The sequence below is a fragment of the Artibeus jamaicensis genome, unplaced genomic scaffold (genome assembly GCF_021234435.1).
Source record: "Artibeus jamaicensis isolate MK-2021 breed Jamaican fruit bat unplaced genomic scaffold, CSHL_Jam_final contig_601, whole genome shotgun sequence".
Lineage (NCBI taxonomy): Eukaryota > Metazoa > Chordata > Mammalia > Chiroptera > Phyllostomidae > Artibeus > Artibeus jamaicensis.
Window position 1 is genome coordinate 3,271,281 of NW_026521902.1, and position 16,514 is coordinate 3,287,794.

The window sequence follows — 16,514 nt, forward strand, 5'->3', positions numbered from 1 at the left end:
GGGAGCACGTGAATATAGCTTCCATGTACTTTTCATCTTGGAAATCCAGTGTATCTTTTTCTTTAAAACTGTTCTTTTTTTTTTTTTCTGAACAGAGCCTAATTTACTGAAAAAAATATGCAATGAACAAGGATTGTGCTAATTTTTGCCAGTGGTCTATGGTTCAGAAAACCATTCTAGGTTCAGTGTAGTTGCTGAGTAGTTGATGAGGAGACTTGAGAGAAGCCAGATACTAGCTGACTGTCTCCAAGCCAGATAATATCATTCCCAATGGTGGGACTTGGTCATATATCCAAATTGTAATCTCATTCTGACTTTACATCCTTCTTCAAGTAAGATTATCAAAGGGGCTGGGAGTAATGGTGGATGTAGTGCAACACCCACCTCAGTCTCTGGTTCCTCAGAATAGCTTCAGTTTTCATACATGAGAACATAAGATCATTCTCCCCCACATATCATTGCTGATGATGTGGTTGTGCATTAACCACGACTCTAGGTGTAATCTTAAGCAGGGCTAAATATATTTCAGTTGCATATTATAGCCTCTCTTACTGGTAAGAACTCATGGAAGAAGGTGACATTATAAAAATTCCATGGAAAGATATTTAAGGTTTTTCTGAAGAAGAAGCAACATGGTGACCACAGATCCAAAAGCAGGGGGAAGAATGGTCTCTGGAAATATTCTAGGAATCAGCAGGGAAAAGGAAACAGAGATGAGAGGAAAAACACCAGAGATGAGCAGGAAACTGTAACATGCATAGGTGAGTGCTGAGTGACCTCACTGAGGTGGGAAGGGGATGAGGAGATTGACAGGAAGAAAGAACCTAAATAAATGGATCAGGAGATAAGGCCCAGTCATACAGCGAGTCCATAGCATGCAACCTGGGTTCTCATCACTTTCCTCTTCTGTTTTAAAGGGCCATTTCTCTGCATGAAATTGTTGTTTCTGGCTCCTATGCCAGGGCCATGCACTTCTCATTCATCCCCAGATTTTGAAAATTCCTTGTGTCATCTAATTGTCTATCTTCCTGCTAAACCCACTTCCATAGTCCTAGTCCTTTCACCCTACAACACCCTCGGCACCACCCGAGCACAGCTATGGAATGATAAGGAAGCAGTGCTCCACAATGCCCAGGTCAGCCTCTGCAGACTGGTGTCTCTCTCTTCTCTGAGAATGGGTTGGAACCAGGGATTCTGGGGAAAGAGATGATGGGTTTAGAAAGGCACAGGGTCCCATGGGGAGCAGAAAGGGCCCGTGGATCAGAGAATCAGGAGTGAGGGTGTGGGCAGAGTTGGAACATTCAGTCATGATGTGCAGACCAGCCTGTGAGTGAGCAGTGTTTCTCGATTCTCCAAAGGGTCAAATTCTACAAACCTGCCACTCTCAGGTTGCTCCCACTTGATCCATTTTTCCAGGTCCCATGCAGACCTGCTCATCTGAATCAAAATCATTGACCAACTGGAGAAAGGGTGTGACCACATGCCTATGTGGTCAGTTACTGATCAAAGGTGGCAGAGCATGGGAACAGGAGAGGGTGGGTGAGACTGGCAGGAGGGGTCCGACCTCTGTGCACACCGATGGAATGGAACCAATGCTGGGAAGCGCCCGGGTACAAATCCCAGCTTCCTTCCTTTTCCTCTTAGCTTTCTCACACATCTGGGGCTTTCTATGGTCATATGTTTGAGAAGTCCAGTCCAGAAACAAGAATTGGATAAAAACAACTTGTGGTTAGAGGCTCCTGTGCACTCACAGGACGTGTCTTACAAATTACAGACCAGATTCAGTAAGGTTAGCAATTTACCAAAACTTTGCTTGAGGAATAGTTGAATTTATTTATTCATTGTCCAGTGAACATTACAAAAATGTCAGCATTTCAGATAAAATTTTTCTTTATTATAATTGGTATCCATTCCTTTTTTAAAAAGTTATATTTGACTTTTATAAAGGTTAACAGTTTAAAGTCTCTTTTGCTAATTTCTCTGAAGGATCAATTTAAAATAGATACCAAATTCATCCAAAACATATTTTTAAGTAAAATTTTTATTTCAATTTACATTCAAAGCATTTTAAACAGCTTCTGAAATTTTAAGTGAATTGTGATCATCCAGTTTTCATTTTGTGTTTGTAAATGCACTTGTTATAAAGTCTAGTGGAATCTGGGCTGCTCACTGGCAGGAAGATGGAGTGAAGTCCTGGAGAACAAGATAATGGGGCGGGGGGGGGGAAGAGGGCCCCAGAAACTTGGGGGTGTGTGATTCTCAACCTTCTAATACACTTCCAAACCTCCAACTGTGGTTTAGCATATTTTAAACAACTTTAGAGATATAAAACAGAAATGAATTTGGGGTGCATTAGTAACTGTAGTAAATTTAGCAAACTGGCCATTGGCAAGTTAATTTCTTAGTGAACCAGTTTTTGGTGGATTGGGTGCCTCCAATTAACCTGGATCTTTTTCGAATCACACAGAGTAATCTACAGCCCCTTTCAAAAGTTCCCTCCACACTGATTCCTAGGTGGCTTTATGAACAGAAAGCCATGTCTTGACACTTCTCTGCTTAAATTACCTCTATTTTCTCTTTCATACTAGGAAGAAAAAATTAGGTGAATTTCAATGGTGCTGCTGTCAAACCTTAGGAAGACCAGAATACTTGAATCCCACCGTACCTGAATCTGAGCATACCAAACGACACAATGTGAGTTCTTCTTTCCACCCCCTACCCTGCCAACGCTTGTAGCCCCAAAGTCTTGCCAAACTTCCCTGTCTGCAGTTAGATAAGTGTGTGTGGTGTTTTTGTTTTGTTTTTGCCTGGAATGGCCCTTTATCAGCCGAGCCATCACTTGCTCTGAGAAGCGCACCTGGAAAGCCTTGTCTCAGTCCTGTTCTGACCTTTACACCATCAATTCCCCATCCTCCTCATCTTGAAAAATTATTATTTTGGTTAATCCACAAATAATACTCATATTCTAGTCCTATGTTACCAACCATTTGCAAGACAAAAAATCACTGAACCAATGGGCACCATTATTAATTTATAGTTCTGTGTCTCTGAACCTTCAACATTGTCTTTAGTCAGCACATGTGCCCTTCCCTTTAGTGGCTGCTGCAAACTTTTATCTTGTTTATTTTTCTCCACATATATTTCTCTCCTCACATGTGAACTCCTGGAAGGCAGGATTCTTTTAGTTTCTTCTTTGAAACCAAGGACCTTGCCTCTTTGGAGGTATAAAAGTATTGTTAAGTGACAGTACCCACTGTCTGGTACCTGCTGGGTTTTTGCGAAAGGGGAAAAAGCTATTGGGAACAAGGCTGCACGGATGTGTCAGTGCTGAGATGCAGGGGACCCCGATCATGGGGTGGGAAATACGAGGCACTCAGCCCACGGTCAGGACGTGGCTTTAGAGATTTGGCAGCAGCTACAACAAGGAGCGGCCAGTCCCTCTCCCTCTAAATCTCATCATGATGGGTGACCTGTGGTCCTGGACTCTCTGCCTCAATAGCCCACATGCTCACAGAGCTGCCCTCACTTTGTTCTCCTCTCATCAGTCTGTGCTATGACTCTGTTTTGCACTCAAGTGTCCACATTTGTGAGCTCACTGAAAGGAGGACCACGTTCTGAGATCTGAAATTACAACTGAGTGGCAGTTCTGTGCAGGGAAACTCTTATCACTACAGAGAAGGAAAGGCTCGGGTTTGTGATCTGATGTGCTTCCCCCACTTTCCCTCTGTAATGAGGAGTAAGGGATAGGGACTCAAAATCACAGTAATTCCATCATGTGGACAGAGATGGAAATAACAAGAAGACTTTGCTGTCTTTGTTAGTGATATTAAAAACCCCGATGAACTCACTACTATTATATTAGAACTCACGTGCATGCAGCTCAGCAAGGGTCGCAGAGGAGTTTTCCACTTGTGCCGGGTCCTGACAGTGTCCTGTGAGCTGTGCGTGCTTTCTACAGGTGAGGCAAAATGAAGTCTCTCAGAGCTAACATATTTTATCCTCGGTCACTGTGCTACTAATTTGACTCTTTTTCAGATTATCTAAAGTGTGATTTTAAAGTGATAATTTTGTGTAAAGAGAAAGGACTGACTTTATATGAGTAGTCACGGAGACTTCATCTGACTGGTTACCTAGTGGATCACATGGGAACATATGTGAGTAGCTTTGTAAAGATTTAGAAAAACGTAGGAATAAATGCTTGCTAAATTTTTAATGAAATAAAATAATATTCTGGGAGCAGTATCTCTAATTACACTACCATTTACATTAAGGAGGTCACAGAATCCTTTAAAATAGCAATGTTTCTTAATTACTGAAGTGAATGAAAAATGGGGTCCTGGCAATTCAGGTGACAAAGTAATTATTATGTTCATGGTTAATGCACTGACCACACACAGATTCCAAGGGATGCTGACCAGGGAAGATGATTTCCCCCTGGATTTCCACAAAAAAGGAGTCCACACCTTGAATCTTCCACACTGAGGGAACAGAGGATGTCCCCTGGGGGAGTCTCAGCACTGTACCTTCACTCATGCTCATGACTGTTTCTTTATTCCGTTGTCTACCCACATGGGCACACACTGCCCTCCTCCAAAGAGCCCTGCCTTTGGGCCAGTGAGGTGATTCAGGTGAGGTGCTGGGAGCAGGGATGTCTGTCTGAGTGGCCTTCCTCTCAGACCAGGCCAGCAGTGGCTGCACCAAAGAATATAGCCAGGACAATGACAGTCTAGGGAACTCTAGAAAATGTAGAGAACACTGACGGGGTCAGGGCAAGCAGCTTGAAGATGTCCAAACCAGGGCCTTTCAGATGAGATTTCAGCCAATCAGAAAAAGGAGTCTAAGCTGACACTTTTGTTGCTAGTAGAGAAGTCTGTGTGAAGAGGCCAGTGAGACAGGGAATACCCAGGTCTGACGCAGCCTCCACCGCAGAGCCCCAGAACAGAAGTGACGAATTTTCCCTTTAGGACCCCGGAGGGGCGTGGCGGGGGAATGGACCAGAGGCTTCTGTTATTCTGAGGGACCCTGAGGTGAAGGTTGAGGAAACTAAGGTACCTTCAAGTACTTTCTCTGACCATTCTTTCTTGTCCCCAAACCCTATTCCAGGTGTGAGTTGGATAGATGTTCAGCCTTTATGCTTCTACCCTCATTCTTGAGTTGAGAATGCTTCTCCACATCTTTTGCTCCCTGCTCTGGAAACTGAAGGTGACTGTCTGAACGTTGAGAATGGTTGTGGATTGTGCCTTTGCTGACATCTGATGAACCTGTTTCATGGTTCATGGATTTAAGCAGCTGAAATGCTTCTAAGAGAAAAATCAACTTCAATGTAGAACCCACCTCAGAGTTATCCCCTTTGATAAGTGACGGAGCAGGGGTGTTATCACCTGATTCCCATCTTTCATTGGCCAACAGATATACTCCCAGGACCATTAACCCCCCAGCCCTTGTGGCCTGCTCCACCTGCAGGCTGAGAAAACCCCATGTGGAGAGTTTTAAGAGCTTGCAATAGGCCGCATCAAGAACAAGCAAACAAACATGCCAACAATGCCCCTTTCCTTCCAAAAAAAAAAAGAAAAAAAAGAAAAAGAAAAACTAACTTAACTTTCAAATACTTTCATTCAAAGAGCATAAATGCAATAAATTATTTCATTATGAAGAATCACTTGGGAACTTCCGCCAAGATGGAGGCATAGGTGGGTGTGCCGTGCCTTCTCACACAACCATGATTAGAGAAAACTAAATATTAGCAACAGAAAACACAGCCAGAACACAGAAAATTGAACTTTTCGGAAGTCCGTTAACAACAAATTCTTCAGCCTGACCGGTAAGGGGCAAAACCAGCAGCTGGCGGAGCAGGGTTGCACAGGAGGACTCGGCCAGACACACTCAGGCCAGCGGAATCCAGGCGCAGGGTCAGACCTAGTGAGTGACCCAGCGAGCAACCAGGCGAGCGACCGCGGGGGAGACAGCCGGGCCCGGGGCTGCGTGTTGACTGAGATCGCGCATTTGTGCGAGGGTGGACAGGCGAGGGAGTGGGCGGTTGGACCGGGCCGGCAGGTCCCCATGGCAAGCAGCAGTGGAGGGCGCCGCCATTTCCCTGCTCTGACCCCACGTCCACATACAGCATCATAACCCAGCGACTCTGAGTGGCCCGGCCCAGGTGAACCACCTAAGGCACTGCTCCTCCGCACCCAGCTGTGATAAGCGGCAGAGGGGGTCGCTATTTCCCGCTCTGGCCACGCCCCCACATACAGCGTCACAACCCAGCAACCTGGGAATCCAAGGCGCCGCTTCTCACACTTAAAGGGCCCAAACAGACCAAGAATGGCGCAGGAGGATCTCAGAGCCCCAGAGCCAATAAATCTAAGCGATGAAGAAATAGCAAAACTCACAGACGCACAGTTTAAAACATTGGTGATCAGGATCCTCACAGAACTGGTTGATTATACCCACAAATTAGACAAATATATGAAGGCGAAACTAATTGAAATGAATGGAGTTGCACAGGACACCAATAGCAATGAAAAGGAAACTGGGACTCAAATCAAGGGAGTGGACCAGAAGAAAGCAAATAATGGCCAAACAGAAAAGAGTCAAGAAGCAAGAATTCAAAGAAATGAGGAGAGGCTTAGGAACCTCCAGGACATCTTTAAACGCTTCAACATCCGAATTATAGGGGTACCAGAAGGGGGAAGGCACAGCCACCAGTGGAAAACTTATTTGAACAAATAATAAAGGAGAATTTCCCCAATCTGGCAAAGGAAATAGACTTCCAGGAAATCCAGGAAGCTCAGAGAGTACCAAAGAAGTTGGACCCAAGAAGGAACACACCAAGGCACATCATCATTACATTAGCCAAGATTAAAATGAAGGAGAGAATCCTAGAAGCAGCAAGAGCTAAGGGGACAGTCACCTACAAAGGAGTCCCCATCAGGCTGTCAGCTGATTTCTCAAAAGAGACCTTACAGGCAAGAAGGGGCTGGAAAGAGGTATTCCAAGTCATGAAATCTAAAGACCTACAACCAAGATTGCTCTATCCAGCAAAACTTTCATTTAAAATGGAAGGACAGATAAGGTGCTTCTCAGATAAGATCAAATTCAAGGAGTTCATCATCACCAAGCCCTTATTATATGAAATGTTAAAGGGACTTATCTAAGAAAAAGAAGTTAAAGAAACATGAACAGTGAAAGGACAACAAACTCACAGTTATTAACCACACCTAAAACGAAAGCAAACTAAAAGGACAGCTAGATCAGGAGTGGAAACATAGAAATGAAGATCTCAAGGAGGGTTAGCAACAGGGGAGTGGGAGGAGGAGAAGGGGGGGAGAAGGTACAGAAAATAAGTAGCATAGACAGTAGATAGAAAATAGATGGGGGGGCAAGAATAGTATGGGAAATATAGAATCTAAAGGACTTGAGACACATGGTCATAAACTAAAGGGGGGGTGATGGTGGGGTAGGGTGGAGGGGAATAAAGGGGGAATAGAACAACTGTAACAGCATAATCAATAAAAAAAAAAAAAAGAATCACTTGCCAGCAGGGCTGGGTGTCATTTGTTTGTTTGTGACATTACGAACAGTTAACATGACAGGAGAGAGGAACACTGCGACATTAACCAGTGATGTTACTGGTAAGTTTGTATGTAAGAAACTGTACATGTAAAATACATGAAACATGACCCACATTTTCCAAAGAGAAGCCCAAGGCAAAAAGAGGTTGAGCAGTAATTTGCTGACTCTCAGGAAGTGCATCTGAGGTAGAGCTGCAGCCCCACACCATTTCCTCTCGGAGCTCTGCTCTTCCCACCACAACTTAAGGCCCCTGGAGTGTTTAAGCTAATAGAAGGGAACATCTCCGTGGCAATAATTTTCTCTCTTCTATGATCCCCACTTTCTTTGCCCCACTAAAAAACTCAAGTATAAGAACTATAGATTTTAACTAAATATCACAAAGATGTCTACTTGAGTCATTTTTCTCTTTTGGTTCTGTAAACCCCTAAGGCATTCAGTCTTAGATCTTCTATAACAGAGAAAATCTTCAGTGCAGTTTGATGAAGACTTGGTTCCAGGTATTGGGTAAAGAACCTTCATAAAAAAACATCTGCCCAGAGACAGATGAGGGCCTTCAGCTGCAGTGCTGATTGGTTCCTTTCCTGGGGACCCTCCAATCCCACTTTGCATGGACACTTTCACAGGTTTTTATTCTCTGAAGTCTACCTCAGAGTCATCAGGAGGAGCTGTGTTCACTACCATTAGTTTTTCCTTTGTTCTCAGTTATGTCTGGGAAAATGGCTCTGCGGATCCTCAGAGGCCTCTGGACAGCAGCTGCGATGGTGACGCTGGTGGTGCTGAGTGCCCCGGTGACTGAGGGCAGAGACTCTCCACGTGAGTGCAGGGCAGCTGCTCCCCAGAGCCACCAGCCTGGGGACCAGGCTCTGAGGGACCCTTGGTCTGGGGCGTAGGCTGACTATGACCTGAGAATACAATCTTTTATCACTCATTTCTTCTCTTCAGGAAAGATAGCTACGTTGCATTCTCTCTTTCACCTCCAAATGTGAAAGTGAGGAAAATGGCCATCCACCGGCTCAAGCCTGGGGATGTTATAATGGGAGGGAGGAGTTGGTGTGCATCTGCTACCAGTGATAGGAAAAGGGGTTATTTTTGAAGGTAAGAATTTTTCCAAGGAAGACACAGCAGGATTTGTCCGTTCAGGGTCCCCCAAGATCTTGTCTGGACTAAATATTGGGTTGACAAAAAGTTTGTTTAGTTTTTTCCCTTATGATGACTCTGGTACTGCTTGGTTGTCTTTTACTTCTTTCAAAATAATTTTGTTAGATGGTATTGTGACATTGTCATATCAGCATGCATTTAAAAATTTTTTAATTGGTGAATTTTTGTACATCCATTTTAATATTGCAGATAGAAGAACATATGGAACATTTTTGGTGTATTATGTTTTATTATTTGAAGAAAGGTAAAAACATAACTGAAATGCAAACAAAAAAGATTTATGAAGTGTATGGAGAAGATGCTGTGACTGATCAAACATGTCTAAAGTGGTTTGAGAAGTTTCTGGGTACTATTGACATTTTGGCCAAATAATTCTTTGCTGTGGGGCTGTCTTATGCATGGGAAGGTCGTTAGGAGCACCAATGCCCTCTACCCACTAGAAGCCAATAGCAGGAGATAGCTGACACACTCAAAATATCCAAATCAATAGTTATTGGTGAAATGAAAAATGTCTTTTATTTCATGGAAAGAACCATACGGACTTTTTGGCCATCCCAGTACTAAGGGATCCTGAGTTGGGGAAATGTGGCAGCAGGGGTCTCTGGTCTCAGATTTGAGGGAAAGGCCCCCCACAGCCCCGAGTCCCAGAGGAGGGCTCTGGAGGTGACCTCTGGGGACCTGAGTGCAGCTGGCTGACTCGGCAACGACAGAGAGGGAGTCTCAACTCCCGGTTCCACTGATTTAGGGTCAAATAGTAAGTGGAGGGATTCAGAGTCTCGTGTTGATGGTGGACTGAATTTAAGAGAAAGGAGAATGTAAAGAGGGGAATAGAACACAGAGAGAAACCATTAGTTTCAGACCCAGGACTCCATCTTCACGCAAACTCCGTCAGTCTTCCCAGCACCCCCTGTGTAGGTATCACCATCTTCCTTGTACACAACTGCAGTTATGCTACAGCCGCTCTAGGTAACCTGGCCAAGCGGGGAATTGGCACCGTTTAACTGGAGTCTAATTTACGTAATTGGAAGCCCGTGCTCTTTGCACGAATCAATGTTACTTTCTGAGAGTGCGGAGGTGTCCGCCCCTTGCAGCGGCGGTGCAGGGTGAGGGAGGCACCTTCAGGGGCCCGGAGAAGATGCCTGTCCGGACGAGAACAGGCTCAATTCCAGACCTTTCCGTCACTGCTTCCCTTGAACTCTCCTGCATGTGCGGGCACTGGTCTCTGAGGCCCCTGGGGCTCTAAGGAAAGTGGGGTTTCCCGTGACAACGCCCCGCTTCTCTGAGGACGGGGGTGGAGGTGAGGTCGCCCGGGTGTCCGGCTCAGGCGGGGCCGCAGGTCGCAGCGCTGTCCGCTCCCCACGCGCGGCCGTTCCTCCGGGGCCCGGGGGAGGGGGGAGCCCCGGAGGGTCCCGGGTGGGCGGGCTGACCGGGGCGGTTCCCGCAGGGGACTTCGTGTACCAGTTTAAGGCCCTGTGTTACTTCACCAACGGGACGCAGCGGGTGCGGCTTGTGGACCACTACATCTACAACGGGGAGGAGTACCTGCGCTACGACAGCGACGTGGGGCTGTACCGCGCGGTGAACGAGCTGGGGCGGCCGGACGCCGAGTACTGGAACCGGGACAAGGACACCCTGGAGCAGGAGCGGGCCGCGGTGGACACGGTGTGCAGACACAACTACCCGATGGACGAGGCCCTGACCTCGCACCAGCGAGGTGAGCGTCGCGCCCGAGCGGCCTGTGGGGCGGAGCCGGGCCGCGGGACCCGGGGACCCGGCGGCCGAGGGCGGGACGCGGGCAGCGGCGCGGGTTTCCTGCGGGCCCGGCAGCCTGGCCCAGGGCGGCCCGCGGCGTCCGCTGCTCCTTCCACTCGTTTGCACCCCCGGCCCCCCGCCTTCGCCGGAGCGGTGCCCGGTGCCCCCCAAGTCCGGCCGCCCGCGGCCCTGGCGGGGCCCGTCTCCGGATGAGCCGACCTCGCAGCTGCCGTCGGCCCGTGCACACGGGCTAAAAGATCACAGTCGTCGTACTATGTTTTGACTTTTTGGTCTCAAATTATTATTCATCTGAATTCCGATTTCCTGAGTGACTGCCCCTCGTCCTGGGCCTCCTCCCAGTAGGGACTGTCACTTGTCCTTGTGTGTCTGACACGCTGACTAGCTCGGTGCGAGCTCAGAAAACCTTTGTGAGACTAATGAATAAATGTTCTTAGCTGCCATCCACTCAATAGAAAATAGAAGGTAAGTAGACGCTTAAAAATTGATTTTATTAATGATTTTGTGCTATTTTGCTTAGTGCATTAAACTAAACTTTTCTTGACTGGGACCTTAATTTAGAATTTGTAAATGCAAAGTCTGAGGAAGAAATTGTTTCGGAAAAACCAAAACCACCTTCAATGGTGTAAGGCAGAATGTAATTTCTTAGAAAAGCTCAGCAAATGGTGCAACAGAGCTGGAGTTTTGAAGTAAATAAATTGACGTCATTAAATTGTTGAATAAAAATGGTTTCAGGTTTCTTTGCCTGAGACCCTGCCTGTTGTCTCTTCCGGCCTGTTCCCCCCTCAGTGGAACCTACAGTGACCATTTCCCTGTCCAAGACGGAGGCTCTGAACCACCACAACATGCTGGTCTGCTCGGTGACAGATTTCTATCCAGGCCAGGTCAAAGTTCGGTGGTTCCGGAACAACCAAGAAGAGACAGCTGGCGTTGTGTCCACCCCCCTCATTAGGAATGGGGACTGGACCTTCCAGATCCTCGTGATGCTGGAAATGACCCCCCAGCGAGGAGATGTCTACACCTGCCACGTGGAGCACCCCAGCCGCCAGAGCCCCATCAGAGTGGAGTGGAGTAAGGGACACTTTGCCTCCTTTCACTGTGGGCCCACAGGACAGAGAGCAAACAGAGCTTCCCCTGCCCATCCTATCTCATCCCCTGTCCCTGATGTCACTGCTGAGCTGGACATGGTAGGATGGGAGAGCCATGGCCTAGCACCAGAAGATTCCTGGTCTTTCCAGACACTAGGGAGGCCACTCTGCACACCTCGGTCCCAGAGCGCAGCCTTGAAAGCTCTGAAGGGTTGACTCTTGCAGCTTGTGACTGGGTCTCAGTGTCCAAGGTTAAGGATGTGTCTCAGAGAGCAGGGATCTGCTTCCCCCCCTCTCTCACCCACCTGTGGTGTCCAAGGATTTATTGGCTGGTCCCTCCCCTAGGGGTGGTCAGAATGGAGAACCAGGTTTCCCCTGGTACCTCCACCTTCTGTACCTCAGGCTGGACTTTAGGTTTCCCAAAGGGCCACAGTGGGTGTGGGAACAAATGCTGACCTCAGACTCTGCTACCCAGGGGCGCAGTCTGAGTCTGCCCAGAGCAAGATGCTGAGTGGCGTCGGGGGCTTCGTGCTGGGGCTGATCTTCCTCGGGCTGGGCCTTTTCATTCGCCAGAGGAAACAGAAGGGTAAGGAACTCTGGGGAAGGGGGGCAGATGAGCTGTGACTGAGACCCTCTCTTGAGGAAGGTCCCTGCTTCTAGGTGTCTTACCTCCTGACGTGGAAGGAAGGTGGCTCAGCTGGTGGTGGGAGGAGACAGAACAGCCTAGGGGAGGCTTTGGACTCTGATTCCACTGGTCGAAAGGCAGCCCTGCCATAGACAGGACTGGTGGTGTGTGTCTTAGAACGTAGAGTTCATCATTGCCTCACTGGCCCCTTTCCTCAGAGCATTGCCCTCCCTTCCTTCCAGTGACATTCATTCACTTGGGGATTTTAGCTTGTGGCAGTTAAGGCCTTGTGGCCAATAGGTAGGGAGAAAATAAATTTTTGAATTAGTTGTTCATCTCATTTCCCTTTGGGGGGGATGGGACACTGGTTGCTTGTGTAATGAGACCTTTCTTTGTGTAACTTCCTTTTGTAGGATCTCACGGGCCTCCACCAGCAGGTACTGTTTCTGCTCTGACTCAGTGGTGGGGGGGGAGGGTGTGGGGGGGGAGGACAGGCTCATGGTTTATTCCCTGTCACGAGATCGAGAGTCAGGGGAGAGGTTCACTCAGTCTCTGAAGAAGGCTCTGGGGTTTGTTAGGCAGAACCAGGGCTTAACTCGGGTGGCGTCTTTCTGTGAAACTTGGAGCCAGAATCACATCTTGGGTGTTAGACACCTGGACGATGCCCACTTTGTGCCGCATGTTGGTGGCTACTGCCTGTGGGCATTTATAAGTGACTGCAAGAGGCTACTAATGGTAGAAGGAAGGTTAGTTATTAAATTTGCTTAAAAAGACTGAAGTGCTCAAATATCCCCTACCCCCAAGGAATGACAGCTGTTCCCCTGCTTTCTGCACATCTGTGTGGAGCCGAAGGGCATGTCCTTTCCATTGGTTTCACCTTCACACAGACACTGGGGGCGGTGATGACCCTATGCCCCAGACCTCAGCTTCCTCTCATGCTGCAGGGACCCTGAGGGGAGGGGAGAGGGAATGTGCTCAGGGTGCCTGTCACTCTCTCCTTCACAGGGCTCCTGCGCTGACTCCTGAGGATACTTTGACTGGGATTGGCTGTTCCTTCTGCAATGCCTGCTTGCCCCTGCCCAGAACTCCCCGCTGCCTGTCAGCCCGTCCCTCTCTGAGATCAGTGTCCTACAGTGACTCCCACGCAGTTGCTGGGTCGCTCCTGTGACCCTGGGGTCTGTGCCTCTGGGCTGCCAGCTGAACCTACTCAAGGGCCCGAGGCATTTTGTTTATTTCTATTTCCTCCCACAGACTGTTCAGGAGAAGCATGTTAAAGCCTTTACCTGACTGTAGAGCTTTTATCATAATTAAACATGTTATGTGTTGTCTGTATACTGAGACTTTTTAGCTGGAGGGAGGAGGGAAACCACTGAAGAATGAAAGGAATATATTTTGTTCCTTGAGAGACTGGAGGCACCTTGGGGAGCCATGTGAAAAGTGGGCAGAGGAGAGGAAAAGCTGTAATAACATAAGCAAAAAAATACAGTAACAAATTTTAAAACTTTAGGACAAGTGCTTGTGAGGATGTGGAGAAAAGAGAATCGTCATACACTGTTGGTAGGGTTGTAAATTAGTGCAGCTACTAACGGGAAACAGTCTACAGGTTCCTGAAAAGTTATAAATTAACCTGTCACAACATCAGAGCCAACTAACATGTCAGGGAGCCTCCCTACATTTTCTCCTAGGAGTTTTAAGGTTTTAGGTCTTACATTTAAATCTTTAATTCATTTTAAGCTAATTTTTATGAGTAGTTTAAGAATAAAACCTCATTTTTTACTTGTGAATATTCCATTTTCCCAGTACCATTTATTAAAGATACTGTCTTTGCTACACTGAGTGCTCTTGGTTCTCCTGTCAAATGTTAGTTGACCATATGGGTGTGGATTTATTTCTGAGCTCTCAATTGTGTTCCATTGGTCCATGTGCCTGTTTCTATGCCAGTACCATACTGTTTTTATTAGTGTAGTTTTGTAATATAGCTTGAAATCAGGGAGTATAGTGACTTTAGCTTTGTTCTTTTAAAAGGATTTTTGGAGAGTTATTTAGAGTCTTTTGTGCTTCCATACAAAAATTAGAATTGTTTTTTTCTATTTCTGTGAAAAATGCCATTGTAATTTGGTAGGTACTGCATTGAACCTATGGATGGCTTTCATACAGTTGCACATTTTAACAGTATTAATTTTTCTGATCCATGAATACAAAATATCTTTCCATTTATTTGTGTCTTCTTCCATTTCTTTCACTGAGGCCTTATAGTTTTCAGTGTGCAGTCTTTCTACCTCCTTGGTTAAATTTATTTCTAAGATTGTATTGTTTTAGATGCTATTGTGAGTGGAACTGTTTTCATTTTCAGACAGGTCATGGTTAATCTATAGAAATGCAACTGATCTTTATGTTTATTTTTCATTTCCGCAACTTTACTGAATTCTTTGATTAGGTCTAACACTTTTTTTATCAGAATCTCCAGGATTTTCTACAGATAATATCATATATTTTCTTTTTACTGTATATATATATATATATATATATATATATATATATACACACACACACACACACACACACACACACAGAGTAAGAATATATATATAAAACCTTCTTTCTGATTTGGATGCCTTTTGTTTCTTGCCTAATTGCTATGGTTGGGACTTCCAATACTATTTGAGTAGAAGTGGTTAGAGTGGGCACCCTTGTTTCTGATCTTAGAGGAAAAGCTATTAAGCTTTCACCACTGAGTATGATGTTAGTCTTGTCATATAGGGTCTTTATTATGTTGAGATACTTTCCTTCTTTACCCAGTTTGTTGAGAGATTTTTTTTTATTATGAAAGGACATTGTGTTTTTATAAATTCTTCTTTTGTACCTATTGAGATGACCATGTTAATGTTATACCTTCATTCTACTAATGTTGTATCACATTTATTTATTTGCATATGTTGAACCATCCTTACATCCCAGGGATAAATCCTGCTTGATCATATTGTACAATCTTTTTAATGTGCCATTTAATTGCTGGTATTTTGTTTGAGAATTTTACAGCTTGTTTGATAAGCAACATTGACCTTCAGTTTTCTTGTAGTGTCTTTATCTGACTTTGGGATGAGTGTGATGCAGGCCTTATAAAATGAGTTTGTAGTGTTTCCTCCTCTTCAGATTATTGGAACAATTTGAGAAGGATTGTCATTAATTCTCCTTCAAAGATTTGGTAGAATTCACTAGTTAAATTGTCTGGGTTTTTCTTTGTTAGGAGGTTTTGATTACTGATTTAATTTTTTTACTTCTTATTGGTCTGTTCAGATTTTCTATTTCTTCATAATCAGTCTTGGTAGTTGTATGTTTCCAGCAATTTTTACAATTCTTTCAAGGTAATAATTAGTTGGTGTATAATTATTCATAGCAGATCCTTAGGATACTTTGTATTTCTGTGCTATTAATTGTAATGTTTCCTCTGTGTATAATTTTACTAATTCGAGTCACTTCTCTTTTTTCTTAATGTTTTTAAAGGTGTGTCAATTTGGTTTATCTTCTCAAAAACCTACTCTTAGTTTTGTTGATCTTTTTCTAGTGTCTTCTAAACCACTATTTAATTTGTTTCCACTCTGATCTTTCTTTCTTTCTTTCTTTCTTTCTTTCTTTCTTTCTTTCTTTCTTTCTTTCTTTCTTTCTTTCTTTCTTTCTTTCTTTCTTTCTTTCTTTCTTTCTTTCTTTCTTTCTTTCTTTCTTTCTTTCTTTCTTTCTTTCTTTCTTTTCTTTCTTTCTTTCCTTCCTTCCTTCCTTCCTTCCTTCCTTCCTTCTTTCTTTCTTTCTTTTCTCTCTCTCTCTTTCTTTCTTTCCTTTCCCATATGATCTCACCTTTAACTGGAACCTAATCAACAAAACAAACAAGTAAGCAAAATATAACCAGAAACATTGAAATGAAGAACAATCTGACAGTAACCAGAGAGGAGATGGGAGGGGATAATGGGGGTAAGCAGGGAAGGGTTGTCAGGAACAACTATGAAGGACCATGGACCAAAGCAAGGTGTGGTGGAAGCAGCAGAAGGAGGTGGAGATGGCTGGGTAGGGGGCATTGGTGGGGGGTAAACACAGACAACTGTACTTGAATAACAATAAAATAATTTTTTTTAATTTATTTATTTTTTTGAATTGATTATGCTGTTACAGTTGTTCTATTCCCCCCTTCATTCCCCTCCACCCTGCCCCCCAACCCCACCATTACCCCCCTTTAGTTTATGTCCATGTGTCTCAAGTCCTTTAGGTTCTATATTTCCATACTATTCTTGCCCCCCCATCTATTTTCT

General features: G+C 45.2%; 1 protein-coding gene across 2 annotated transcripts; it reads left to right on the forward strand.

Annotated features, from left to right (window-relative positions):
• Nucleotides 1-8,192: 8,192 nt before the first annotated feature.
• LOC119048626 (boLa class II histocompatibility antigen, DQB*0101 beta chain-like) lies at nt 8,193-13,545 on the forward strand. 2 transcript variants are annotated; one of them, XM_053670670.1, is made up of 6 exons: nt 8,193-8,385; nt 10,175-10,444; nt 11,290-11,571; nt 12,064-12,174; nt 12,627-12,650; nt 13,219-13,545. In XM_053670670.1, exons 1-6 carry the CDS (start codon nt 8,277-8,279, stop codon nt 13,230-13,232), a joined length of 810 nt encoding a protein of 269 aa, XP_053526645.1. In that variant the 5' UTR covers nt 8,193-8,276; the 3' UTR covers nt 13,233-13,545. The 2 variants fall into 2 exon arrangements, with proteins under 2 accessions (XP_053526645.1, XP_053526646.1); XM_053670671.1 differs by lacking the exon at nt 12,627-12,650.
• The last annotated feature ends 2,969 nt before the right edge of the window (nt 13,546-16,514 follow it).

Coding starts and splice junctions, on each gene's coding strand:
- LOC119048626 (XM_053670670.1), top strand. CDS start 8,277: ATGTCTGGGAAAATGGCTCTGCGGATCCTCAGAGGCCTCTGGACAGCA. Junction 8,386..10,174: donor TGAGGGCAGAGACTCTCCAC/GTGAGTGCAGGG, acceptor CGGTTCCCGCAG/GGGACTTCGTGTACCAGTTT. Junction 12,175..12,626: donor TCGCCAGAGGAAACAGAAGG/GTAAGGAACTCT, acceptor TTCCTTTTGTAG/GATCTCACGGGCCTCCACCA.